This window comes from Chinchilla lanigera, unplaced genomic scaffold (genome assembly GCF_000276665.1).
Source record: "Chinchilla lanigera isolate Chin_1 unplaced genomic scaffold, ChiLan1.0 scaffold00112, whole genome shotgun sequence".
Classification (NCBI taxonomy): domain Eukaryota; kingdom Metazoa; phylum Chordata; class Mammalia; order Rodentia; family Chinchillidae; genus Chinchilla; species Chinchilla lanigera.
Window position 1 is genome coordinate 2,508,980 of NW_004955513.1, and position 27,308 is coordinate 2,536,287.

The following is a 27,308-nucleotide window of genomic DNA, read 5'->3' on the forward strand; positions in this document are numbered from 1 at the left end:
GCCTGGGCTGGGTGCAGGGACCAGAGCCACACGAGGCAAAGAGCCCTGGAAGGGGAGGACAAGAGGCTCGGTGTGGATTTGGGATGGGCGAGGAGGCTCGATCCCAGCCTACAAGGCATCGCTAAGAGAGACTGACCGCAGCAATGCCCCGAACAAGGACCCTGGGACGCAGCCAGGAGGAAGAGACAGGACAAGTAGGGAGGGGAACATCTAGCTCAGGAGGGAGGAGAAATACCGGTGGCGGGCTCGGTACAAGGTCCTTCCTAAGGTGCTGCTAGTTTCTGTAGGCATGTGTGTCACTGTGGTAACCAGGAAACATTGCCCTAGCGATAGTCTACCATCGGCTGAGATTGTCTCAAGATTGTTCCTCTCAGAAGCTGGGTCGCACCTGAGATCACCTCCCTGAAGACACTCAAGGCTCCACTCATGGCCTCCAGTGGTGAGGACCAAAGCTGGCCGTAGCCAGAGGCCTCTCCAACCTACAGTGCTTCAGCCACTCTCCCGCCTGGTAGCCGGGGCCTCCTTCTCTGACCACAGCCCGCTTGTCTCCCCGCAGGGCTCCCAGGCCGTCTGATAGCCACAGACGCAGGCCCGTGTGTCTGTGCCTGATCCAGAGGGCAGGTCCTCGACTGCATGATGGGCAGATGGTCGCTGGAGACAGATGGAATGTGTGGCCAGACAGACCGGGGATGCCAGGAGGAAGGGTCAGCAGGGTTTGCGCAGGAGATGTATCTGTTAGCTGGGTTTTTAGCTGGCTCTTCTAATTCCAAAAGGCAGCTCTGAAGGAAGTAATTCTAACTTAGGACGGGGTGCTGCTCAAAAGCACTCACTGTGGTGTTACTTAATGTAGCAGAGGAAAGGCAGGGAAGAAGAGATGGCCCATTTGCTTTCACACCTACTTTTAGGTTGCAGGTACACTGAACAGAAAGAGCAGAGAGTACCCACACCCCCCAACCCCTACACACACGTGGCCTCCAGTGTGGTCCATGGTCATGACGGACAGCCCTGTTCTGACACAGCATCACCAGCGGGGGGCCTCAGTTGACAGGAGGGGTCCCTCTTAGTGGTGGGTATTCTATGGGATTCGACAGATGACACATGTCTATCATTCTAGTATCGTCCACAGTATGATACAGACTGCCCTAAAGGCCCTCTGGGCTCCCCCTCTTATCCCTCCTGCCTTACCCTTGGCAACAGTGATCTTTTGCTGTCCCCCGAGTTTGGCCTCTTCCAGAGTGTCATAGAGCTGGAATCCTGCAGCACAGCCTTTTCAGAGTGGCTTGTTTCACTTAGTGGGAAGCATTTCAGTTTTCTCCATGTCTTTTCTTGGCTTGATCGCCCATGTCTTTGAGTGGTGCTAAATAATACTCCATGGTCATTTACCCAACCTACTGAAGGGAGGGCACACTTGTTGTTTCCAGGTTGGGAAAATTATGAGTGAGGCTCTTATAAATACTGAAGTGCAAGTCTTGGTGTGAACATATGTGTTTGGTTTCTTGTGTAAAATCCAAGTGATTGTGGATGATACAGTAAAAGTATGTTTTGGTTTTTAAGAAACTGCCATGCTGTCCTCCAAGCAGCCATAGTGTTTTTACTCCCAAGAGCAATGTCTACACATTCATGTTGTTCCAGATTCTTGCCAGCATTTGGCGTTGGCAGTCTTGTGAACTGGGGCCACCGGAACGGGTGTGTGTGGTGGTTTCCGCTGTGGTTTTATTATTTACGCTTCCTTGATGGCGTATGTGGGAGATTTTCTCAGGTACTTGTTTGCTGCCTGTGTATCTTCCTTTCTGTTAGGGTTTGGGGCACATGTTATAAGCAAGGTTTTGTTTATTGCTAAGTTTTAAGTGTCTGTATGTTTTGGGTAGCAACTTTTCATTAGGATTTGTCTTTTGCTAATATTTCCCCTCATTATGACTGTTTTTTATTCTCCTGACAGTATTTCTCTTGCAGAGTAGAAATTTTTAATTCTAAAGACATCCAGCTTATCAATTATTTCTTTCACATATTCTAGCTTTGGTATTTTATCTAAAAAGTCATAGTCAAACCCAGGACCAGCTGGATTTCCTCTTATGTCAACTTTTAGGAATTTTTATTTTGCATTTTATACGTGAGTCTGTGGTACATTTTGAGTTAATTTTTGTGAAGGGTTCAGGGTCTGTGTGCAGAACCACGTTGTTGCAGGTGGATATCCAGGTGTTCTGGGCCCACTGAGGCTATATTCTAATAAAACTGGGATGGCTGTCTACTTATTTGAAAAGAAGCCCACATGATCCACAAAACTGAATGAAGAATGAATGTGCATTCCTGGAAACAACCCAAAGCGACTACCATCATCCATCCAGAAATAAAAGCTGCCAGTTGGGTTCCTGGATCCTTCAGCCTAACGTGTGTATCCTCAAGAACAACCTGCGTCAGAGAACAGACATTTCTGGGCATTCATTTTTACCAAAGGAGTTGTGGATCATGGGTAAGGTCTGGGACCCCCGACCCTTTGGGGCCTGGGCGTCTCCTCTGCATCAGGGTGCCAGTGTGCCTCAACCCCTCTGCCTCTGCTGTGGACAGTGGGGCACCTGGCACCTCAGCTGTCCCTTTCCCTCAGTATGTCTTCTGGTTTCTTAGTTCTTGCAGAAGGCCAAGACAGAAAAATCAGACAAATCCAGAGACAGCGGGTTTGCTCCACTTCAGGTATGCTATGGCAAGATAGGAGACCAAATTTAACCCAAAAGCCTGAACTTAAAATTATGATTTCTGATTCGCATTCCTGTTAGGAAGCACAAAGACAGGCGGTTGGGCTCAGATCATGCTAAAATCAGGTGCAGATGTACTGTCATGCACATTTTTTCTGTGGGAAGAGTTCTGCGATCATCAGTTTATGCTTGGAGAATCTGCAGTCTTCCAAAAAGTCCCAGGAAGTATTCAAGCTTCAGATTAATATAGTTGCTAAAGTAGAAAACTAACCCAATCGATTTAAGGGCACAGAGAATTTTTGTTGGGGCTGGAGAATTGTTTAGAGCAGGTGTACCTAAGTTCGTGTTACATAAGGCAGAATTGCCGATCAGACAGGGTTCGGTTCTGCTGCCTCTACCCACCCATGCGGTCTGGGTCTGTCTTTGTCCCTCTGACCTCATATTCTCCCCTTAGGACTTTCCCTCAAGAAAGGCGTGGATCAAGAGTTGTTGGCTCAGCAAATGCTGTGGCCTTAAGTTTTATTGCTCTCTTTGGAGGGCAGTCTGGTTGAAACCCCTGGCTCTTCAGCTGGGCCCGTGCAGGAGCCTGGTTAATGAACTTTGCTGATGTCAGGGCCTAGGCACTCCACCCTTATATCATGGTAATGTGACTACCGCTTTCTAAACGAGGTGAAGAGCCACGAAGATTGATTATACATGAGAGCAACAGCAATTACTGTTCCTCACCTCCAATCAAAGCCCGCACGCCCCATCAATTGCCCTGAGACAGAAGAACAACTGGATCCTCCCCAGAGGAGTTTTCCATTTTTCTTCCTGTTTTGAAAGGTCTAGACCCCAGGTCAGCGGGGGTGATGGCAGCGGATGTGACAATGCTCCCTTCACCCATGTCTGGCTGATCTGATGACAGCCACCACCACACTGGGGTTCGCAGGTGATAGAGCCAGGCCTGTGGGATGGGGTGGAGGTAGCAAGGACACTGAGATAGTCGCCCTGCTTCCTGTGCCTGCTGCTGCCACTTTCAGAGTCAGATAGCAGAAGCACTGATCTCCAAGCTGTGGTCTCCAGGCGCCGAGGGGTCACTGGTGTGGCCACCGTTACTACCGTCATGCCTGCCTCCAACACGGCCATTGCCATAGAAAGACTGACCCCACTGGTACTTGTGGGGCTGCTGTAGCAACCATCACTATGCCTCACCATGCCAACCTTGTAGGCATAGCAACCACCTTCCTTGATGCTGCTTCTGCAGCCACCACGGCAAATCCGATTTGCTCACTATTGTGCAGCCCCAAGACAGCCATGTTCAGATGCTCTTTCTTTGCCTTTCATGATTTCTGTCTCAACCAAAGAGGACAGTCCTCCGCTGACCCGACAGGACTAAGAGCCGTTAGTGTCGAGCAGTGTTGGCACCGAGGCTGCTAATGCTAAGAGCTGATGCACTGACAGACGCTGCACTTCGCATTTTTTGTGATTTCTACATAAATTAAGCAGAAGCCTCCTTGGGTGATAAGAAATATCCACGTTTCTTTGCCCATTAATATCCCCAAACTGCATCCTCTGTGAAGCAGATTTGACACCTGGGCTCTCATCTCTTTATGCTTGGCTGCCTCATGGATAACGGTTTATCTTCTGCAAAGCTCAGTGTTTCTGGGCTGCAAGAAAAACGGGCTTGAGCCGGGCGTGGTGGTGCATGTCTGTAATCCCTGCACTCAGGAGGCTGAGGCAGGAGGATTGTTGTGAGTTTGAGACCAGCCTGGGCTACAAAGTGAGTTCGAGGCCAGCCTGAACTGCATAGTGACACCCTGTCTCAAAAAGACAAAAAAAAAAAAAGAAAAAAGAAAAATAAAAACGGGCTTGGTTTGGTAATAGTTCCACCTGTTGACTCTTGTGAATCTGGGTGTGGTGGGCCAGAGATATACCTCATTGGCATAAGTGCTTGCCTGGCCACCCTGAGGTCATGAGTTTGATTCCCGGTACCAAAAAAAAACAAAAACAAAAACAAAAACAAAAAACCAATAGAATCTGCGTGTGGTGGCCGTACATTTATACGCACTTATTTGAGACCATGTTTTGAGGTTTTCCAGCTCTCCACCACCTCCTGTGGGGTCTCTCTTCTCCTTTGTTGTCTTGCGGTCCTGTCTCCCTCCATAGTGTTTCTCCACTACTTTTCAGTCTCTTACTGACCCAGTCTAACAACCCTGGGGAGCCTGTTGCTCTCCTGAGTTCTGAGCAGCTCTGCAGGATTTTTAAAAATAGACATCTGGACCCATTAAAGTTGTTGACTCCAAGTAGAAGAAATGAATTCTATGTAATTTAAGCAGAAATAAAATTTAATTAATTGATCTGTTCTTTATCCATCCCCAGGAGATCTGGACAACTGGGCTTGAGCCTGTGTGGGCCTCAGAGGCACCCTGGCCAGACTGTAGGTGGTCCTGGCGGGCTGGGCCTGCCAGTGTCAGCCGGTGGGGATATGCACTCTCAGTTCTCTCGGCACCTTGATGTCACATGGACTCTAAATTGTGATTCAACCTGTGATATTTTAAATCAGCAACTTCATGGTAATTTGTTATGACACCACAGCCAACATACACACACACTGACACAGATGCACGCACACACACACTCACACAAAGACATGCACAGCTACGAACATGCACAGATACTCAGAGGCGAACACATGTAGACACACCCTCAGACATACACACAGACAGGGACACGCCGGCCCTCATGGATACCAACACAAAAACACATGAACATGCACAGAGACAAGCACAGATATGCAGGGACATGCAGACACACATAAACACACAGGGACACACAAAGACACCAACATGCACAGACATACATAATAAACATGGACAAAGAGACATGCAAAAACAAACCATTGCATAAAGATACACACAGGTGCACAGAGATATGCAGACACATCACCATTCATAGACACTGTGGACACAAAAGAAACACACACACACACACACACACACACACACACACACACACACACACAGGGCCCTCTCAGGCCCGGATGCAGAACCCTCTGTAAGGTGAGCTGGACGTGCTTAACGCGGATATCTTCTTGCTGTCCTGTGCGGCAGGCTGAGGACCTCCCACAGCACGCATCCCCGGCCTCTTTTGCACAGCAGCTCTGGCCACCCGCCTCTGTTCGCCTCTCTGGGCAGGCAGCGGCACAGTATGAGCAGGCTGGTGTGCTGCTGTGCACACTCCACAGGCCCGCTGTCTCTATCCAACTCCCTGGTGCCCCTCCGGAGGCTCTCAGGAGGAGCCCATCCCCTGTCCTTCCTTGGCAAGGCCCCTCCATCATGACACCTGCGGTGTGCAGCTGGCTCCCTCACATTGCACCAAACTGATTCTGCTCTGCATCGCATCCTCTCTGAACTGGGAGCCCAGCCTCCCGCTGGCACTTCTAAGGACTCATGAGTGTCCTGAGTCCCCTGGGTGATGCAGGACAACCTGCCACCCCAAGGGGCCCCAGCGCAGACTTAATTCCATCTGAGGCAGCCTTAGTTTCTCTCTGCCAGCTGACCCAGATGTCCCCAGGTTCTGTACGCCAAGGCACAGGCACCTTCAGGACATCATTCTGCTGACAATATACAAGAAAATGACTTTCTAAGAAATGGACATGGAAATGGAAGAGAGTTTTCAGTTGAGCTCATGACTATTTCTTAGGAGGTTCTCCAGACAAGCTCGCTCTGTCAAATGGCAGCGAAGTTCCCAAGCACTGTCCTCTTCTGTGACCCTCCGGCCTTGGACTGGCTGTGAGCAGCCTCGTGGGCAGCACTGCTCACGCACCAGTGACACACCCTTGCGGTGATGCTTCTCTGCCCCCGAGTGGGTAGCACATGCCACCAGACACCCCACTTCCCTCCCCGTGGAGATGGGCAGAGTCACTGGTGTCTAAGGAACCGTGTGAGGGGGGACACAACAGAATCACTCACTCCACTCAGGAGCACCCAGAAGACCTCCCGAGGAAGGGAATTCTGACCCCGTCATGACCCACTGGGGCAGACACACCCCAGGCAGAGAAGCAGCACAGTGGGCCTTGGGGGTCTTGGGAGGCTCTGGGGCTTGGTGCGTATGGAATCACTGCCCGCCTCTGTTCGGAGTAAGAACTGGAGAGTAGGAGGGTTGCCACGCATGCTTGCCCAGGGATGTATACACACAGATGTGCACACACAGATGCACACATAGACACTGATGTGCACACCCAGAGACACAGACAAACACAATGATACATGTGTCCACATACAGACACGCAAACATGCCCACAGGACAGACACGCACACACAGACACAAGCACATTGACATACACACATACACGCACACACACAGAGGCACAGATATACTCACAAAGCAAAACTGCATCCACTTGCACGTGCAGGCTGATACAGATATGCACAAACCAGAACACATGTGATACCTCAGGCACGTAAATGCACGCATATGGATATACACAGGCACACACACGTGCAGCTGCACGGGGTGGAAAGTCCAGCAGCAGAAGGGAGGTTCAATGAGAGGCGGGACCAGGGAGCAGTCAGGACTTCAGTCTGGGGCTTGAAGTCCGTGGCCTGTGTCCTGAGCCCTCTGAGACCTGGGGATGAGGGAGGCAGGTGGCCCCGGGAGCAGGTGGGTTTGGGCATATCCTAGCGGTCATGCTGACCGGATGATGGGGTAGAAGAGAGGGTAAAGAGGGACAGTGGTGTATGCGGAGTCCACACAGGGGCACAGGTGGGAGCACAGGACACAGGAGCCAGGGAGCTTGTGGGGACTCCGAAGGCGGGGGTGGGCTTTGGGAAAGATGCTCGGGGAGGGGCTAGGCTCTGTGCTTATAGTCCAAAGGAGCAACGTGTCTTTCTTGGGGAACTGGGGACTGGGTCAGGGCCAGGGCTGGTCCAGGATCCTGGGAAGGAGGCAAGCGGTCTCCTGGCTCCAATTTTTGGGGCATTCACTTCCCACTGCGATAACATTGTTCTTTCAAACAAAGCCACTTCAGAAAGAGGCCAGGGACAGTCACAATGGCTAATTACACACCCTGGCACCCTCCTCTCACGTCTAGCCAAACAAAACAATACGATCAGCCCTAGAGTCAGGTTTTGGAGCCTTTGTGCAGGTGCAGGAGGGTGGGATTCGGCTTCTAGGGCTGCCCAACGTGGGATAAATGGCAGTGGCCCCAGGGAGGCCAGGAGCACAAAGCTGGGACCACGAAGACAGCCTTGGAACTGCAGAGCCAAGCCTGCCAGCTGTGCTGAGAACCATGGTGCCTCCTCTGACCCGTTCCCATTCTGAGAGGTGACATCCCCAGGGAAATCTGGCTGTGGGGACAGGTTGCTGAGGTCAGACGCCCTGCACTGTTGGTCAGCTATGCAGGTGGATGTCAGCCAGGGGCCCGATGTTACGATGCTGGGTCCGTGGCAAAGGAGAGGGGTGCCAAGAGATCCCTGGGGACAGGAAGTCGTCTTTAGAAGCTGAGGGTGGCTCAGCGAGGCACCTGCAGACTGTCCCCACTCGCCTTGCCTGCCGTGCTGCCCGGAGACCTGCCTCCACCCTTGGTCTGCTTGTGGGCTGCTCAGAGTTTCTTGGTTTCCTTCGGATGGGATTGGACTCAGGAGTTCGATTTCATAGTGAAAGACTCATGCGTGATGATGGACATAAAACCACAGACTCTGCAAGAATTTTTTATTTTAAAAAATCATGGTGTGTTTTACCACAAGCTTTAAAACCCTGGAGAAGATCAGACATCAACCCAGGCCCTGTCACCGGTGAATAAAGGTGCCTCACTGCAGCTTGCTTTATCTTTGATGCCCTGGCCCGGGAAGCTAAACTGACCTGGTCCCACAGTGGTTCTAGGGCCAAGGTCAGTGTCTGAACATCTGGGGCATCTTGTGGCAAGTCCAGCTCCTGGGCCCCTCCACTCTAACCCCCCGACCTCCCCATGGCGACCTCTCTGCTCTCAGAGCTGGCAGCTGCTGACCATACTCTAGGCCACCTGGGCCTGGGGACTCCAGCCCTCCCTTCTGCCCTTTCCAAATCAAACCCTTGGTCTGAATCCTCCCCACCCCCTCACCAAGAGGCCCTGATCAGACATTGAAAGACCCCCCCATGGCTCTGAGGCCCTGGGGGCTAGAGGCAAATGAGGGCAAGGGCATGCAGATCTCAGGCTGCAAACAAAGTGGGCGCTGCTGCTGAGGCTGGTGTGGTGGTCCCGTTTAAGCCTTCTGTAACGGTTGTGTGCTTGTGACTACAGGGTCTGCACTATCTGTCATTTGGTGTCAGAAGAACATGGATGAGCCCAGTGTTTAGAATGCCTGGAGAGGGGACAGAGGAGCAGACCGGGACCCTGTGGGCTGGTCCCACCACAGTAGTGATGACTGTGGTCATCACATGAGCCCACCCTCAGCCCAGGCATGGTTCCCCAGCCATCTGTGACTGGCCAAGCCCCGAGCTCTGTCCACTCTGGCCCGTACCACATTCTTCTGCCTCATCCTCATAAACAGAAAAGTCCAACGTGTCGCTTTGGGGACCTTGCTCAACTTCTCCGCAGCCTGTGCAGGGACCTTGATCAGCGCCCCTTCCAGAGCTATGTGACCCAGTAAGGTCTTTGTCTCTTCTCCCTGGTTCCAATCGCAGTGGCTCTGCTGTGACCCATTCTTTTCTCTCTCTTCCAGAGGCTCAGGACTCCCCAGCCTGCTGAGACCCCAAACCAAACCCCTTTCTGCTTCTGCTGTCTTCAGCTCCAGCCTGGATCCCCTTCCCTTGGCTTCTCCCTGGCCTCCCTAGCTCTGCTCAGGGACACCTTCCCTCCTGCATCCTGCAGGTTTTTTGGAAACTGGTACATAATACACTAGGCAGGATACACACCTATTCCTGCAAGGAAGACCCACCCACTGCCCCCTTCCTGCTGTTCGGACACAATTTGAGTAAGTGTGAGATCCCGACACACGGGCTCCTCTCCCCTCGTCCCTTAGCTCCAGCACTCATCCCCCACGTGGTCCCGGCACTCGGTGTGTCACTCTGGGCTATGGCGTCCTCTCATGTCATCTTGGCAGTGAGCCAGGTGCCCTCTATTACCATAGGAATGAGGCTCACAGACACTGAGCTCAGCATAGGAAGCTGTGGCGCCCACCTACCGTGTTCCGTGCTGGTGCTCACTGTGACCCCCAGGGTCTTTGAGGAGTATGTGGCGTGGAGAGGGCTGAACAAAACCAAGATAATCGCCCTGCCCGTGCTAGTCCTGAGCAGGGATTCTCTTCTTTCTTCTCACCATCTATTCACAGTTTCTCTGTCAGATGACGATCACATGAACGCCCCTGCCCACCTATTATGTCTTCCTAGGCCTGTAGACAACTGTGAGTTGGCCCAGGATCCTCGGTGAGAGGAAGGAGCACTGCACATGCTGCCCAGGAGGCAGCAACTGGGGACCCCAGCCTCCCTCTGCCACCTGCAGGCTGAACTCTGGTGGGAAGAGGCAAAGTGCCCAGCGCCCATCCCCAGCGGCCTAATGGGCTCAGTCTTTGGTTTGATCAGGTGGGGGAAGAGGCTCAGAATTGACCATGACAATGAGGAAGGAAGGGCTCCATCACGCACGGCTCCCGGCCCAGGTGGCTGCTAAGGCAGGCAGGTCCACAGGCTGCAGCAGCGGGGCAAGAGGGCAGGAGGAGGGAGCAGCTGGCGCAGGAGCCCGCGTGGGGTTTGTAAGGGGAGGAAAGTGTGAGACAGGCCCCTCAGAAAGGCAGCACGGGGACCGGCTAGTGCCGGTGGTCCCAGAGTCCTAGCCGTTTGGACTGGTTCCCAGAGGTCTGGTGTTTGGCACTGCGCTGGCCGAGTGTGAGAGCTCACAGCGGAGAGTGGGAGTGTGCCCTTCACGTGTGTGCAGCAGGGCCTGCAGGTGGGGCCTTCACCACTGTGAGATGACCTAACCTTGGCGGGCCGGCCCTCTGGAAATGGTGATCCCCAGCCTTTTTGACGCAAAACGATTTCACGGAAGACACGTTTTCCATGGGCCAGGGGTGGTGGCAGTGGTTTGAGGATGATTCAAAGGAATCTGCAACCTAGATCTTGCAAATTCACAGTTCATAGTAGGGTTTGAGCTCCTACAAGAATCTAATATCGCTGCTGACCTGACGGGCTGTAAATACAGACACAGACCAGACACAGATGGGGCTTTGTCTGCCGCTCCCCGCCGTGTGGCCTGGGTCCTAACAGGTCACGGACAGGTTGAGTTCATGGTCTGGGGGTTGAGGATCCCTGCATGGAAGGACATTTAAGCTGTGTCTACTTTTAGATAGGCCACTATTGCGTGAACATTCGTGAACAAGTATCTGTGCAAACATAAATGTTTTCCATTCTTTGCTTGTGTAGCCAGGAATTGAATTGCTGGGTCACATGACAATTCTATGTCTACCTGTGGAATAGGCTGCTGAACTACTTTTTCTGTGGACCTGCATCATCTTATATACTTACCAGCTGGGTAGGAGGGTTTTGACTTCATTTTTGCCGCCCTTGTTTTTATCTGCACTGTGATTCTGTGAATCATTGTATGGCTGTGATTCATTAGTATCTCATGCTGTTTTGAGCTGCATTATCCTAATTACTAATGATGTTGGAAATCATTTTATATGTGCTTATTAGTCAACTTTATATGGTCTCTGGAGACATGTCTACTCAAACCCATTGCCTAGTTTTAATTGGGTTATTTATCATTTTATTGTGGAGCAAGGAGAATATTTTATATATTATTGACACTAGACCCTTATGTATGTGACTTCCACCTATTTTTTCATATCCTATACCTCGTCATTTGATTTCCTTAACAGAGCCCTTTTATATATGAAAGTAAATTTGATGAAGTCCAAATTTTCTGTTTTCCTTTGTTGTTGGTTTTTCTTTCTGACTTTTGGTTTTCATATATAAGCATGCATTGTCAAAGTCAAGGTCCTACAGATTTGCACATGCCCTAAGAGTTTTATAGCTTTAGCTCTCACATTTAAGTCTTTAATCTATTTTGAGTAAGTTTTTGTATATGGTGGTGTGAGGTCCAACCTCTTTCTCCCGCTGGTAGGTGTCAGTTGTCCCAGAGCCACTTGTTGAGAAGTCTCTTCTCCTGAAATATCTTGGCTCCTTGCAAATTCTTGCATCTGTGTTGTCTTCCTCAGCTTTCTTGGAATTGTTCTTGACCTGAAGCCGCATTCCCTGGCCTGTGGAACTTCACCTTCTGTCATGAGGACGGGCGGTTTTCTGGCTGCTCTTGGGACCCTCTGCATTTTTCTGAGGCTCTCTCCCATGATGGCCTCGCATCTGGGTCTTTGTCTCGCTTTCTGGTCACCACCACTGTCCCCAAGGCCTTCCTTGGTCTCTTGCACTCAGCGAGACCACCGTGTCTTCTTTGGTCCCCTCTGGGCCACAGTGTTGGAGTTTCCTCCAGGCTTAGAGCTGAAGGACGCGGAGGACCTCACCTGCTCCCCTCTCTCGGGGACCTCAGCCCGCATTCTCTGTGTCCGGTGTCTCAAAACACCTGTTCTGTGGTTCCGACTGATTTTCCTTTGCTTGGGGTGGGAATAGGAGTGTGTGTCCTGCCACTTCCTCAGACCCAGGTAGATGGCACCACATGGTCATTCTGGGCTGGACGATTGCAGACTACTGAAGTGTCTTTCCAAGGATTTCTCTGTTTCTATATTTGCCCCTATCATCTGTCTATTATCTATCTATCTATCTATCTATCTATCTATCTATCTATCCTCTATTAATCCTCAATGCAGCCATGGGTGGTGATCCTTAAATACATGAACCATGCTGACTCTGTTAGAGCCCTCTAGGCTGTCACCATTTCACTTAGAATAAAAGCCGAAGTCCTTACACTGCCCGCAGCCCACCACGGTCAGTCCTTCTCCGTCTCTGACCTAGCTTTTGGCCAGTCTCCTTCCATATCATCCACTCTAGTCCCCCGGCCCTCCACTCTACTCCTGGCACTCGCCCTACACCTGTCCCTTCCAGGGCTGGACCCTCTTCCTCTTGTCTGGACTGTTCTCCCACCTAATCTGTCCATGCCTCATTTCCTCCATTATCTCATATTTTCTGCTCAAATGTCACCCTACTGGGGCTGAGTTGGGCCACTCCATTTAAAGCATAAAGACCTCCTTGTCCTCATAGACATTGTCCATTTTATACCACTTACCTTTTCCCTGTAGCACTTATCGCCTTTTAAAATAATACATAATTAAACACAAAAAAAGAATTGAGATGCATTGCACACACGCACCGACTGCCCGGGAGGAATGTAATCATTATGTACTGCAAAAGTGTACAAATAAAAAATAAAGATTAAGAAAAGTAAATATTTATAAACCAATTGTAAGATTGTACTACTCAATGAACAGAACAAAAGCCATTGAACTGTAAAAAATAATATGTAATTAAATGAAAGATCAGTCAGGAGACAAACTGCACAATAGACTGAACAGAGATAGTTTGTATAGTGAACAATTAATAATGTAAGTGTAAAGCATAATGAATAGTTCAGGCTTGCAGGACAGCAAATACGGAAGAAATACGTGGCATAGAGGGAGCCCATGCATTGGCTGGTTTTGGATCTGTAGGGAGAAGGTGTGGTTGCAGCACTGGGGTGGAGGGGGCTTTTGCTGGATTGGCGGGGGCCAGAGCTGGTCATGGTCAGAGCAGAGGAGGGCAGGTAGAGAAACGCAGGCTGGGCCAGGCAAGCAGGCAATGTCTCTTTCCTCCCTGGGCCAATTCGATAAGGGGCCATGCATGGAGGCCGCTGAGCACAGTGTGGAGGGACACCCCAGAGGTCCCTGCCTGCGCTCTTTCCATTGTACTTTAGGAGAAAGAAATGGGAGCATTCTGGAGCCAGGAGGAAGGCCCATCTCCCTAAGCCCCTACTAACAAGGCTTAGCACTGTCTCAAGTGCACTGTATCTGACTTCATTACTGCTGAGCAGGCAATAAAGAGTGTTTCTAGAGAGAGTTTATGATAACTCTCTCTTTCATTGTGCTCATTTCCCCCCTATCCTTAGAAAGTGACATCCAGCGGGAGAGTGCTCTTGTTTTACTTTCTTGCTTCATGTGTGTCTAGTACCCAGAGGAATATTAGGTGTGTAGAAAGTGTTCGGAAACCAGTGAACACATGAATAGATTCACTTTATTCACTTACAGCCCTACCTGCTACTGTGCCATCTCATGGAAAGATGAACTTTTGTTGAACCATGACTCTTTTAACGGGTATTGGGAAGTATTTCTAAGATTTGTGAGGAAAGCAAAATTATCACTGGACACACCTTTTTGCATACACGTGAGACCTTCCCTCTTGGAAGTCGCTCAATCCAAGGTCGTATGCATTTGAAAATATATGAGTGGTCATTGAATTTTTAAAATTAAACTGTTTATTTTAAGATAAGTATAGATTCACATACAATTATAAGAAATAATGCAAGGAGATTTCATGCACTCTTTACCTCATTTTCCTTAATGATCTCTTTCAAAACTATGGGAGAATATCACAATGAGAAAATTGACCTCAATCCCATCAAACTACAAGTAACTAACATGGATCCTCGTGTGTCTCAGAGCCACACCCCTCCTCCTGTGTACCTTTGTGCTCCTGGAAACTGCTGGTCTTTGCTTTATTACTGTACTTTGGTTACTGTAAGCATGTTAGAGAATTAGAGAATGAATAAAGTTGCAGGATCCATCCCCTCTTTGCATAATTCTCTGGAGATTTATCCAAGCTTTGCATTTGTTAATAATTAATTACTGTCTATTGCTCAATAGTGTTCCACAATAGGGCTGGACCACAGTTTGTCTAACCATTCACCTGATGGAGAAGCTCTCTTTTTTCTAGTGTGGCACTATCATGTACAAACCTACTGAAATGTGTGTGGGTTTTGCGCAAACATTCATTTTCACTTTTGGAAATAAATGTGCCAGGGTGCAGTTGCTGAGTTGTATGATTGTTTGCTGTTCAGATTTTTTATATGCCCACCGAGTCATTTTGTGGAGGACATAAATGTTTAATTTTCATCAGCCATATACAGTTCACCCAATTTCCATGCATCCTCACCAGACCTTTGTGTAGCCACTACGTTTTATTTTGGATAGGTGGTTAGTGATCTGTCTTTGGGGTTTCATTTACATTTCTATTGACTAGTGACTGTTTATGCTGAACAAATGACTACTGATGCTCTATAGCTTTTGATTTGTTTCTTTTCCTCAGCCTATGCTCTTTGGTGAAGCGCCCCTTCATGGCTTTGTAATTTTCTAATTCTTTTAGCTATTGAGTTTTGATAGTTCTTTTTAAAGTCTAAAAACTAGTATTTTATCATTTGGTTTGCAAATATCTTCCCAAGTTCATTAGTTTGCCTTTTCATTCTCTTAATAGACTTCAACAAGTTTCTATTTGATGAAGACCTTTTTATCTATTTTTTTCTTTTATGAATTATACTTTTGTTGACAAATCTAAGCTCTCCTGATCTTTCTTCCTCCCTTTCTCTCTTTCTTTCCTTCTTTTGAGGCAGGTTCTCACTATGTAGTGCAGGCTGGCCTTGAACTCATGACAATCCTCCTGCCTCAGCCTCCCAAGTGCTCGAATTATAGGCATGTGCCACCACACCCAGCCTGACCTAGTTTCATATCCTGAAGATTTTCTCTATTTTATAGTTTTATGTTTTACATTCAAGGTGAAGATCCTTTCTGAGTTAGTTTTTGAATTTTGTGTATTTATCTTGCATTCTGCAGCCTTGTTGAACTCAGAAGGGTTTATTTTGGGTTTAATTTTATGATGCTTTATTTTTTGATTCCTTGAGATTTTTATATAGGCAACACATCATATACAGAAAGAGACAGTTTTATTTTTTCTAATTTTTATGTTATTTCTTCTTCTTTCTCCTTTTTCATCCATATTGCACTGGCTAGAATTTCTTGTATCATGTTAAATGTAAGTTGTGAGAGTGAACTTCTTTGTCTTACTTCTGATATTACACTGAAAGCATTCAGTCTTTCACCATTAGGATAATATTACCTGTAGATATGGTAGATGCATTCCATCAAGTATAAAGTTTCTGTTATTTTTCTGAGAATTATTCTCAATCGACATTAAATTTTGTCAAGTGCTTTTTACCAGTCAACATGATTGTGTGATTTTTTTCTTAATTTATTAATAGGGTTGATCTTTTTCAATATCAAACCTGCTTTCCATCCCTGGAATGAATCCCTTCTGGTCATGGTATATGAAGAATTTTCACATCTATATTCATGAGTGATATCATTCTGCAGCCTTCTTTTTTATGTATTGTCTGCCTGGTTTGGGCTGGGAATTTTTCCCCTTCTAGTAGAGCTTTAAAGTGAAACTGTGTGGACATGAAGAATTCTTTTCGGAAGGTCTTTTTAGATTAAAATTTTAAGTTCCTTAACCACAGGAGTATTAAAGTTATCTGTTTTATTTTATTTGTAATACTGAAGATGGAAGCCAGAATCTTCACACTGAGTTACATTTCCAGTTAAAATTTCTTTTAAAAGATTTTGGAGGGGCTGGGGATTTAGCTCAGTGGCAAAAGCACCTGCCTGGCAAGCGCAAGGTCGTGAGTTCGGTTCCCGGTACCGGAGAAAAACCAAAAAAAAAAAAAAAAAAAAAAGATTTTGGGACAAGACCTACTTCACTGAGTCACTAAATCGCCCATGCTGGACTTGAACTTGCCACCCTCCCTCCTCTGCCTCCCAGCAGGCAGCTATTACAGGCATTTGCTACCACGCCTGGCTGAAAGTTATTATTGTGTATTAGAGTTGTGCATTTCTTCAGAAATTGGTTGTTTCACCTATGTTGTTACATTGATGTGAGCAGACCCGCCTATAGTATTTCCTTTTTATCCTTTTGTACCTGCAGAGGCTGCAGTAATGCATCTGTTTTATTCCATACTTTGGAAATTTGTGTATTATTTCTCTTTTTTTGGTCAATCTTTCAAGATTGATAGAGTGATTTTATTAACCATTTCAAAGGATGGGTCCTTCATTTCATTGTCCTTCTATACTGTTTTTCCATTTTCAATTGAATTGATTTCTGCTTGGATGACTTAATCTTTTATTGTATTTGGTTTTATACTACATTTTCTAGGTTCTTGAAGTTGGAGCTAAAATATTGATTTTGAACTTTATCTTTTTCTAATATATGTACTTAGTGGTGTGAATTCTCTCTTGGCCCTAATTTAGCTGTGTATCACAAATCTTTGTTTCTTATTATTTTTATTTTTCTCTTTTGCAGCACTGGGGATTGAACCCATGACCTTCACATGAGCTATATCCCCTCCTCTTTTATTGTTTTTAAATTTAAGATAGGCTCTTGCTAAGTCACTAAGTTTCCCAGGCTGGACTTGAACTTGTGATCCACTTGCCTCAGCCTCCCAGAGTGCTGGAATCACAGGCATGCGCCACTATGCCCCATTTTACAAATCTTTATTTGTTGTATTTTCAGAAGTGGTGGGAGCCAGAGCTGTGAAGTAGGGACAGCCCAACAAGCACCACCGCTGGAAAGGAAGGCGGCTTGCACAGAAATGCCTCAGGCTGTGGAGCAATGCGGGGCAGAAACCTCTTCTCTCCTGCCCTATTTCCCAAAAGTGTCTATATGAGTGGCACCAGCTCCTGCTCTAGTGTCTCCTGACAGCTGTCTACCATTTGGTGATCCTGACCTGCTGTATTATCTCATAACACCATCGACCAGCTGTAGAGCCTGAGCTCCCCTCACCTCCTGCCCACCAAGGACTGACCCCAACCATGCCTCACCACTTCCAGAGATGTCCGTCACCAGCTGAGCATAACAAGTGTTGAGGAAAAGCACAGAGAACTTGGTAGAATCAGCCCACTGGGACATGGGGCAGGACAAGTGGTGACTATAAGGCACCAGAAGAGCTCCAGTGGCATTAAACATAGGATCTGTGATGGCGCCCTTGTGTAAACCATCTGTGCATGTTGTTCCCATATTTTTCAAGCATCAGATTATATGCACCAAGGTCACGTGGTGTTTATTTCAATAACCCATACACAATAAATGAAAGGCAAGGTGTCTCGTGTACTGTTAACAAGATTAGGGCTGAAAAATCCCTTGCCACCCAACACGGAGATTCCAGCCTGCTCAGTAATTTCTGTGCTTAGACAGCCTGGGTCTTGCCCTCCCCATCCCTGGGACGGCAGGGTTTCTGCTCAGAAGCACCTTCCAAGCTGGGGTGAAATACTGCATCATGCCCACACCTTCAAGACAATCCCCAGGGGTTATAGAGTATGCTTATTAGTATGATTTGGTGATCCATTGGGAGCTACATAATCTCAGCCTAGAGAGGAACAAAGATGCTTTTATGAGGCCCCAGTATCTGCCTCAGAGCCTGAGTTAGCTGGGTCTCAGGCCCAGGACCTGTAGTAGAGTCAGGAGGAGAAGGCAGACTTCTTGGTCAGCTGGGTCTGGGCTCACCAGAGAAGGCACCCCAGGGAGACAGCCATGCACTCTGACCTAGGCAGGAACATAACCTCCTTGTGCCTCGTGTGCCATATATCCAGGGGACGTGGCTGTCTCGGGTGCACACGGGTGATCAAAGCTGACCAGTGAGGGGAAAGCGCGTGGGAAACCAGGAGGGTCTGCCGGAGTGAAGCTAAGGCAATTGCACAAGGGGGGTTCACGACGGGCTGAGATGGAATCTGGCCCCGAAACACCCCAGAGTAGGGAGGAAAGCCACATCCATGGGGCCTCAGTCGTGCTGGAGCATCCCAGGGACTTCACCCGGTGTCTCAGCAGGTCCTGAGATGAAAACAGCAACAGAAGGTCTAATTCTTCTTACTGGAGTCCTAGCTCACAGTGGATAAGTAACTTGGCTTGTTCCTCTAGGGGACAGATATTCATAGCCCCTGACATGTGGCTAGAGCTCTTTTTGCAGCTACAATAAACTATGGACTATGTAAGACAAGCTCGTGCGCTCTGGGAGCTTAAATTACAGCTGAGAAGAGGAGTGAGGGGCACAGATCGGAAAAAACAAACAAGATGTGCTCTGGGAAGAGCATGCTGGCCTCGGTGCCAGAGCAAAGCGAGGCTGGGCAGTTATCTTGTTCCCCTGCGGAGGCTGCAGGGCAATTTTGAGGAGGTGATATTTGAAATGACCCTCAGCCATGAAGCGGTGCCCCCAACCCCAGTAAGTCCTCTGCTGGGGTGTCCCAGCTGAGCAAGGGCAATGGTAGTGGCTCCTAGGGGAGAGAGAACTGGGCTCTGGGGGTTTGTGGGGCCACCTGGGCTTTAGGAGCTCAGCCTGTATCTCAGCAGCTTCCCTAGACCGCAGGCCAGTCATGGGGGGCTGAAGGTGGGCCGGGGAGGGCGTGTGAGGAAGTCAGGGCTCTCTACCCGGCTCACAGCTCGGACATGCGCTCCCACCTTGTGCACTGACTGATACATCCTCCCTAGGTGGGCTGCTCTGTGAGCAGGACCCCGGGGCGGGGTGAACACTGGGTGGCATTATGGGTCTTTTATTTCTAGGTGGCACTCAAATATTATTCACCGTGTCCCAAAAATAACAATATTTCCCCTCCATGATGGATGCGGATTTGGCCATGAGGGCTGTGTGGGAGGGCTGTGGTCAGTGCCAAGTGTATATGGACACTGGCCATCGGGGACATAAAGAGTGTCCTGTGAGAAGCCAGTGCAACCTCATCCGGACACCCAGGGCAACCGCCTCAGCCGAGAGCACCGAGCCTGGAGATGAAGACCCTGCTGCTGACCATCTTGTTGCTTGGTCTGGTGGCTTTGCCGCAGACCCAGGGTCCCCTGTCCTTTCAGCCAGAGCAGCAGAATGTGAGGCTGGGCGAGGCAGTGGGCAAGGGTCAAAGGGCTCCAAGCACTGGGCAGCAGGTGGCAGCGGAAGCCCTCTTTTAGGAAGTTTCGTTAAGGCTGGGTGCAGGCCCAGGACTCCCAGCCTGGAGTGGTCGGATTGGGGGGTTCTTTGGTTTTGCCAGCACACACGGCCCACCTAGGGAACAGCCCCGGAATGGGGAGCAGGCTTGGGTGAGGGGTCCTGTGAAAGTGACACTCTGATAGAAAAGTCCTTGCAGGGCGGGACCCTCTGGAGTGAGGACTCACCCAGGCCTGGGGCCTCATCTCTGGGCCCAGGGGATCCTTGGGGACAGATGCTCTCGGCCTCAGTTGGGGTCCGGAGGCCCTGAGTGCTTGGGGTCTGACCTACGGAGCAAGGGCTGGGGACACGCAGGATCCCAGCCCTTCTCTGGGGGCTGCAGACCCTCGTGTCGGGGCTGTGGAACAGGAGCTGCTCCAGTTGGCAGGGACCTGGCACGTGAAGGCCGTGGTGGCCAACAAGACACCCCCAGAAAGGAAGAAGCCCTGGAAAGCGTCTCCCATGACGGTGACGGCTCTGGAAGGTGGGAACTGGGAGGCCAAGGTCACCTTCATGTGAGTGGTGCCCAGTGTGGGTGCCCTCAGTCGGTTTGCTTTCCCCTCCCTCACCCACATTGGAAGCCCCAGGCAGCATCGTATCAGGCAGGCAGGGGTGAGGTGGCACATGTGGGGTGACCTGGTCAGGAATTATGCGTGAGTGAGCTGAATTGTGCTCAGGGAGGTCCTGAGAGCAGCTGCCTGAGTGCCTCCTGTTTCCTAGGAAGAAGGGTCACTGCCATGAAAAGAAAATTGTGATGCAGAAAACCAAGGAACCTGGCAAATATAGCACTTGTGAGTCCTGCCCCGCTCTGCCCTGCGCCTGGGCTGTGTCATAATAGCTTCCAGCAAGGAAGGGTCCCTGGCCTGGCCCCCTCCCGAGAGGGCTGCCCTCTCCCTAACTGGAGGTCTTGAGTCCCTGACATCACATACGGGGGCTTGTCCACAGCAGGGACTAGCTGGGCCACACTTCTCTCTGGGTGGTCCTAGCTGTTGATTCATGGGGAAACCAAGTGTTACGGATCCAGGAAACAGGGCAGGATAGCTGCTTGGGGCTGGGCTGAGCTCTCCCTTCAAAATCTGTAGCATAGGGAAGGAGGCTGCCCAGTGATGGAGACCCAGGAAGGCCTGGGTTCAGGCTGGTTGGGCCTCCTGGTGGAGTACTGAAATGTTCCAGGTTGTTCCTCAGTGTGGGGTCTCAAATGTCCTTCCTGGGAATGAAGACACTAAAGCGCTATTTTCTGTTCACAGTTCAGGGCAAGAAGCTCATATCTGTAGAGGAGCTGCCCGTGAGGGACCACTACATCTTCTATTGTGAAGACCAGCGCCATGGGAAGCCTTTTGCCATGGAAAAGCTCTTGGGTGAGGCCCTTGGACACCCGACTCTCTGGAAGTCTCCAGCTCCAGAAGCTGAAGGGATCAGCTTCAGGAACTCCCTGGAACGAGGGGACTGAGGACCCACCTGTGTGGGCCTCTGGGCACTGGTCTCAGAATGCTGCCTGGGCAGGATTCAAGCTCTTCGGTGGGGCAGGGGTTGGCAGGGTGGGGACTGTCAGGGACAGGATCAGACTTGCTGTTCATAGACCTGAGAGGCCGGGAGGGGGTTCCCGCCCCTGGAGCTAGAAAGTGCAGAGTCCTGGGTCTCTGTCATCTTCCTGGGTCAATTTGAAGGGGGAGTGTCCGGGGCACTTTGGGGAGCACAGCCCAGTGCTTCTGGGACATGAAGCACTTCCAGGTCAGAGATGTGACCCAGCAGGCCTGCTTGGGGGCCACGCAGGTCTGCAGGGTCTCTCAGTGCCTCAGGGTGTCCCTTCCCTGTGGCTTCTCGTACAGTCTTAGGTTTGCCCTTTGCTCTTGCCCTGGCTGCTTTCAGGGTGAAGCCCTGGTGCTGGGCCCTGGCTGCGTCCTCGGGCTGTCAGATCCCCACAGAGCTGTGCAGCCATCTCCCCTCTGCTCACCTGGCCCCTCTCCCACAGGGAGGACCCCTGAGGAAAACCTGGAGGCTCTGGAAGAGTTTAAGAAATTCATGAAGCGCAAGGGACTCCCACAAGACAACATGGTCATCCCAGAGCAGAAGGGTGAGGGGGTGGCTCTGCCCCAACGTCACCAGAGTCCCCTCTGCTTCCCACGAGCCCTCCGTGTCTTCTAAGCCTCCCTGTGTCACCTTTGTTCTCTTATCCTTGTGTCTCTCTGTGTCCCTCCGTTTCCCCTCTGTCTTCTCACACGGACAGCAGAGCCCCCCTTTGGGTCTTGGTCATGAGAAGGGTGAGCTTTGGGTATGGTGGGGTCTGCACCCTTGTTCAGGGCACCTTCTCACAGTCGGTTTTTTCTTGGTTTCTGCAGAAAGCTGTGTCCTGAGAGTGACTAGAGTAAGTGATCCCCTGGGAGGAAAAGCCCAGAGTCCTGGGTTCTGGAGTTTGGGGGTTCAAATGATCTCGCTTCCTGCCATCTGCCCTTGGACCAGGAAGAACTAAATGGTCACCTCAGGAGCTGACCTTGGGTGTAATTCTCAGGACATTTATTAAGACCTTTGCTTTGTGAAAGTCAGCTCAGCCCCACCATTCTGCCCTTTCCTGGTCTCCACCCAGCCCCATTTCCTATGCCATACACCCACCACGGATGCTCAGAGATAGGCTCACCACGGAGGAGCCGGGTTACCCTTGGAGCCCAAAGCTGCTCAGAAGCCACTGCGTGCCAGCCTGGGGAAGGAAGATCACTGAAGGGCATTGGCCCTTACCCGCTGAAACCCAGCCTGCCCGCCGCTCCAATGAGAGAGGACTCAGCCTCTCCTCTTACCATAGCAGTCACCCGGATCTTCATCTCCAGGGCTCCCTTTCCCCCGTGGACCACCCCTCCCGCTTGGACCCATCTTACCTGGACCACCCTTCTTATCCTGACCGTCCCTCCTGCTACAGCCCTTCTACACCCCAACCCTGTGTGACTCCAAATAAAGAGCTTTGGTTTCCTCTCTGAGATCTGTGTGCATGTGGGCCTTCAGTTGGGTCCTCAAGAGCTCTGCTAAGAGGAGCAGCTGCTGGGGAAGCTGGGGAGACGCTGGACCCAGCAGCCGCCAGACCTCAAAGAGTAGGGCATCGGGCAGGCATAGGGGCCACGTGGAGGCCCACCTGATGAGCTATCGCTTTGGGTGGCTTTGTGCAAGGCTGAGTCCAGGGCAGAAGCATTCGGTAACCACTGGGGAGGACAGGACTGGGCAGACTTCAAGTCAGACGGGGAGGGGGCCCACTTTGAGGAGGCTGGCCTCAGTGTCAGGGCTGGGGTGGGGTTACCAGGACTTCCTTCCTAAACTCCCAAAAAAGGCAGCGCTGGCCTCCCTACGTCCTTGTTCACTTTCTGGCCTCCTGTGGTTTGTTCTACAGGTACACAGGGGCCACAGTGAGGAGAGAGAGGCCCTGAATCCTGCATGATAACGATAACCCTAGAAACCGCAAATCCCAGTGAGAGCCAACTTCCTGCAGCCTTAGGCAGGAAGGTAGCCTTCTGCCTGATGCTTCCTGGTGCAGGAAGTATCCATCTTTCTCTGAGTAGCCACTGATTGGTCAGCCAAGTGGTTGAGAGCTCAGAGAGCATCATCTCAACTCCCATCTTGACCTGCAGTGCTGTCCCATGCGGACCTGATTCTTGGTGTGGGCTCCTGGGTGGTCCTGAATTGGACATCCTGGAGGGCAGGGGCAGGTTCACCCTACAGTGACAGTGGGCATGGCGCATCTCCTGTTCTCCAGCCCCAGAATAAAATTAGGGAAGGGCCAGACACCTCCGTGTAAAAGTATGAGAAAATAGGTAAGAATATTTCACAGATCTCAGGGTGGAAAATGATTTTCAAAGCACCTGAACAATGAGGGAAACCCTCAGCTGAAAAGACTGAGATATTTTTTTAAGAAGAAAAAGTAAAAAAGAGAGAGTTGACTACAAGAAATGTAAAACATGATGTAGAAATTATTGATGGAGACTGAGGGCTGGCTTTACCCACGTGGCCACCCGGCTCAGGTACTCCTGACCCGGTGTCCCGCCCCTGTCTGCTATGCTCATTCCTCTTCCCATGGATGGCAGCACCTCCCTCCCCACATCCCAACCTGATCTGTAGGTCAGCCCAGCACCCCACCTACAACAGGTGATGTGTGGACAGAGCCAGGCCCCTCACCTCTGGGCCCTGGACTCAACCCTGAGTATGGCCCTGGTGGATGTGGACTCACCTGGCCCCTCATCAGTCTCTGTCCTGAGCCCCTGGAGCCTCCCCAGAGCACACTCACCCAGCTTCACTCCCTTCTCACCATCTCCCTATTCCACAGCCCAGATTCTCCCTGTGCTCAGGGCAGACAGAGTCTAGATTTGTGTTTCTACACAGGGACGCCCGGTTGTTCCAGGGTTGTTGAAGCCTACACTTTAACAGATGAGTTGGTTATTTAGTTATGTAATGAAGAGCCCACATGATCTTGCATGCTGTTGGTAAACCATAAAACAAATTGCAGAATGAATAATTATTTCCAGAATCACCAGAGACAAAGAGACAACCATTGTCCAATGCAGCAATGAAACTTGCTAGTTGACTTCCTGGCTACATTCATCTAATGTGTCCATCAGTGGATCCTGTGTAATAGAATTGATATTTAGGGGCATTAATTTCAACCATAGATGGTTTGGCCCAGGGTGAAGTCTGTGGTCTCACCCATCTGTGTGCATGGCTGTCTGCATGCCTCAGTCCTGCAACTCTGTGTGGATTGTGGTGACCTGCTTGACTCCTTCTCAGCTGCTGGTTTCCATCTCTTAGGCTATCCTCTGGCTCCAAGAGCGATATTCAGGCAAATCCATAGGCAGTGGAAAAACTACAGATCAGTTCTCCTGTGGTAATTTGTTGGACAAAATTTAATGTAAAATCTGGACTTGCACACCTTTGGTGGGAAGACCAGCCAGAATCCTGAGATCCAGGACAGCTGGGCCTAGGGCACGTGGGAGCACACATGGCTTTGGAAGGTGGAGTAATCCATGAGACCAGCAATGTGGAAGTGTCTGAAGCAGCAGCGCTGAGCCAGCAGTTGGGCTCTGGAGAACTCCACCAACAGAAGACCAGTCCCAGCCCCCACACCCAGAGGCCGAGATCAGCTCCATACCCAGCACAATTCCCATGGCAAACTTGGCTGGAGTACACAGCATGTTTCTGGGACCTGACATGAACACTGTTACAGAACTGTAAACACCAGAGGTATTTTACTACTTTTATTCTTCCCTGTTTGTCTGATTGGCCATCCCTTTCCTGTCTGGTTCCCATCTTGTTTTGTCTTGTACCTTGTGGTCATTTTTGTTTTGGTTTCTTTCTCCCCTCTTTCTCTGGCCTTCTTTAGTTTTCTTTCTTCTTTTCTTTCTCTTTTTTTTTTTATACTACTTAGGTTTCTTGCCTTTCTTTTTCATTTTCTTCTGTTGATTCTCTTTCTTTCCTCAACTACTTCTTGAATTTAAACTTTCCAGTGAGTAAACATTGTCTCTTCTCTTTCTGATTACTCCTTTGCATTTGATTTCTTTTTTTTTCTTGTTTTTTTTTTAAAATTATTTTAAAGAGTAAAAGAAGGATAACATAGTAATAGTGGGGGCTTACTGAATTACAAAGTGGTAGGAAATTATCAATGGTTGTTCTTTTACATATTGTTATCTACAAGATAGTTTCTCAGGAAAACAAATAGACAAATAATAGTGAGTTACAGACAAAAGTGATAGGTTATTATCAATGGTTGTTGTACTATATCTTGGTATCTTCAAAGTGGTTTCTAAAGAAAATAAACAGAGCTATACATGAGTGACCAATTGAATATTCATTGACTATTCTCAATGGTTGTTGTAGGAAAGACATAGTAATAAACATACACCCATTTATGAAATAGCATAGGAGCAATACAAACATTACAGAGTTATGGACAGATTAGTAGGAAAATATCAGTGTCTGCTGTAATACATGGTGGTATCTTCAAAGTGGCTTCTCAGGAAGACAGAGATACACAAGAGAGATTTAACAAGTAGTTACAGCCTAAGGGTTGTGAAAAATAGCGTATTACCTCCTCACCAGTGACTCCTTTCACTGAGGTGTGACTGCTGGAAGGCCAGGATTGAAAAGAAGGACCGAGAGACTTGCATCTGTGTCTAGCAACAGGCTGTTTTCTTTTTCCTCTATAGTCGTGATTACCTGGGGCTCCTTCATGGAGATGACAGTCTGGCCAGAGGGGAGAAGGCAGAGTATGACCTGGGCCCCCTCATTCCTGTTAGACTAACTGGTAGGATGGGTCTAAGCTCTGGGGCCTCTGCTTCAGAAGGCAGACCGATCTCCAGTGGTCACCTTTACATTCAGGGCATGGCCCAGGGGGCCTCTTAGGGCAGTTCCTCTTGAGGTGGCCTGGCTTTTAACAGTGGTAGCAAATGAATATAGCTGTCAAATTCTTCTGACAAACAGACTTTGGGTCTGTTTCCCTTAGTGGTACAGCAAAAGCAGCTGCTTTTTCTCGGTCTCCTTGTTTTCTCTCCTTGGTCTCCTCCTCATCACGGCTATAGAATACTGAGGAGGCAATTCCTACCTCTCAAGTGAGCCATCTGGGGTGAAAGCCATTTTTTGTAGCTTTTCCTCTCCAGCCTCCCAGCACATGGGGACCCCACAACCACTTAGTGTCTTCTCTCCAACCCTCAGCACAGGCAGCAGGAATCTCAGTGCAGACCTCTCCGGAGCTCCATGCGCTCCTCCACCGCAGCCTGTACTGTCAGGGGAAGAATGGCTTCCAGGGGTTCTCCCCAGGTATTGAGCAAAGTCCTCATGGTTTCCAACTTCTGAACAGCTCTCATGACCCCGGTCGACTACACCTCTGAGTCTTCAGGCATAGTCTGTATTCTCATGTTCTCTGAGTCCTTGTTCAGCAGCTGTTCCTTCGCTGACTCTGGACCTTTCTGGTTCTCAGTGGCAGGAGCAAGAGTGACCTGTCGTGTGGCATGTATTCCTAGGGGTATCTCCATGTCAGAATGATTCACTCACATCCATGGGCAGGCTGCTTCAGGTGGCGCATGGCGGGCCAATTGTGTGATTGCTTCTCTATACCATGATAGTTCTCCGCACAGCTTCCCGGGTGCCTGCGTGGCTAGGGTCCGGCCCAAAGGCCAGTGCTTCCCTCAAGTAGATTCCACTGCAGAGCAGGTTAAGCTGTACTTGAAACTATTGTTATTACTAACTGTACTGCTTTAGCCAGAATGTCATACATGTTATAATCAGTTTTTCTTCCCTGTATGATAACACTGTGATTGATGGCATCATAATCATCACCATAGCCCAGTACCAAAGTCTTGGGTGCTGAGCTATATAGTAACTTTCCATCATTTACAAATTGGGAAGGTAGGTTCTAGGGATAGCTTTAAAGAACCACTTACATCTAGACATCCCTGAAGAACAGACATCTCCTAGAGAAGCCTCAATACTAGTGATAAAGCTATCTATCGTAAGAAGTTGGCAAGCATCAACATAGAAAAGGTAAAATAGAAAAGAGAAAATAGAAAATGACAAGACACAGAAGCCAAATGTAACCACAGACTCCCATTACACCCAGGACAAGCCTGGAACACAATGAGATAGATGAAATTGGAAGTCCAACACTGGAACTTCCTGAAATGATAGCCACAGAAGTAAAAAAAAAAAAA

The 27,308-nt window shown here is 49.4% G+C and overlaps 1 protein-coding gene across 1 annotated transcript; it reads left to right on the forward strand.

Moving 5' to 3' along the window:
* The first annotated feature begins 2,466 nt into the window (after positions 1 to 2,466).
* On the forward strand, positions 2,467 to 22,601 carry LOC102023181. Its single transcript, XM_013506574.1, has 10 exons — positions 2,467 to 2,470; positions 3,713 to 3,843; positions 5,783 to 5,891; positions 19,408 to 19,535; positions 19,825 to 20,147; positions 20,353 to 20,423; positions 20,880 to 20,990; positions 21,605 to 21,706; positions 21,972 to 21,997; positions 22,217 to 22,601. The coding sequence occupies exons 1-10, from the start codon at positions 2,467 to 2,469 to the stop codon at positions 22,259 to 22,261; spliced, it is 1,050 nt and encodes a 349-aa protein (XP_013362028.1). The 3' UTR covers positions 22,262 to 22,601.
* The last annotated feature ends 4,707 nt before the right edge of the window (positions 22,602 to 27,308 follow it).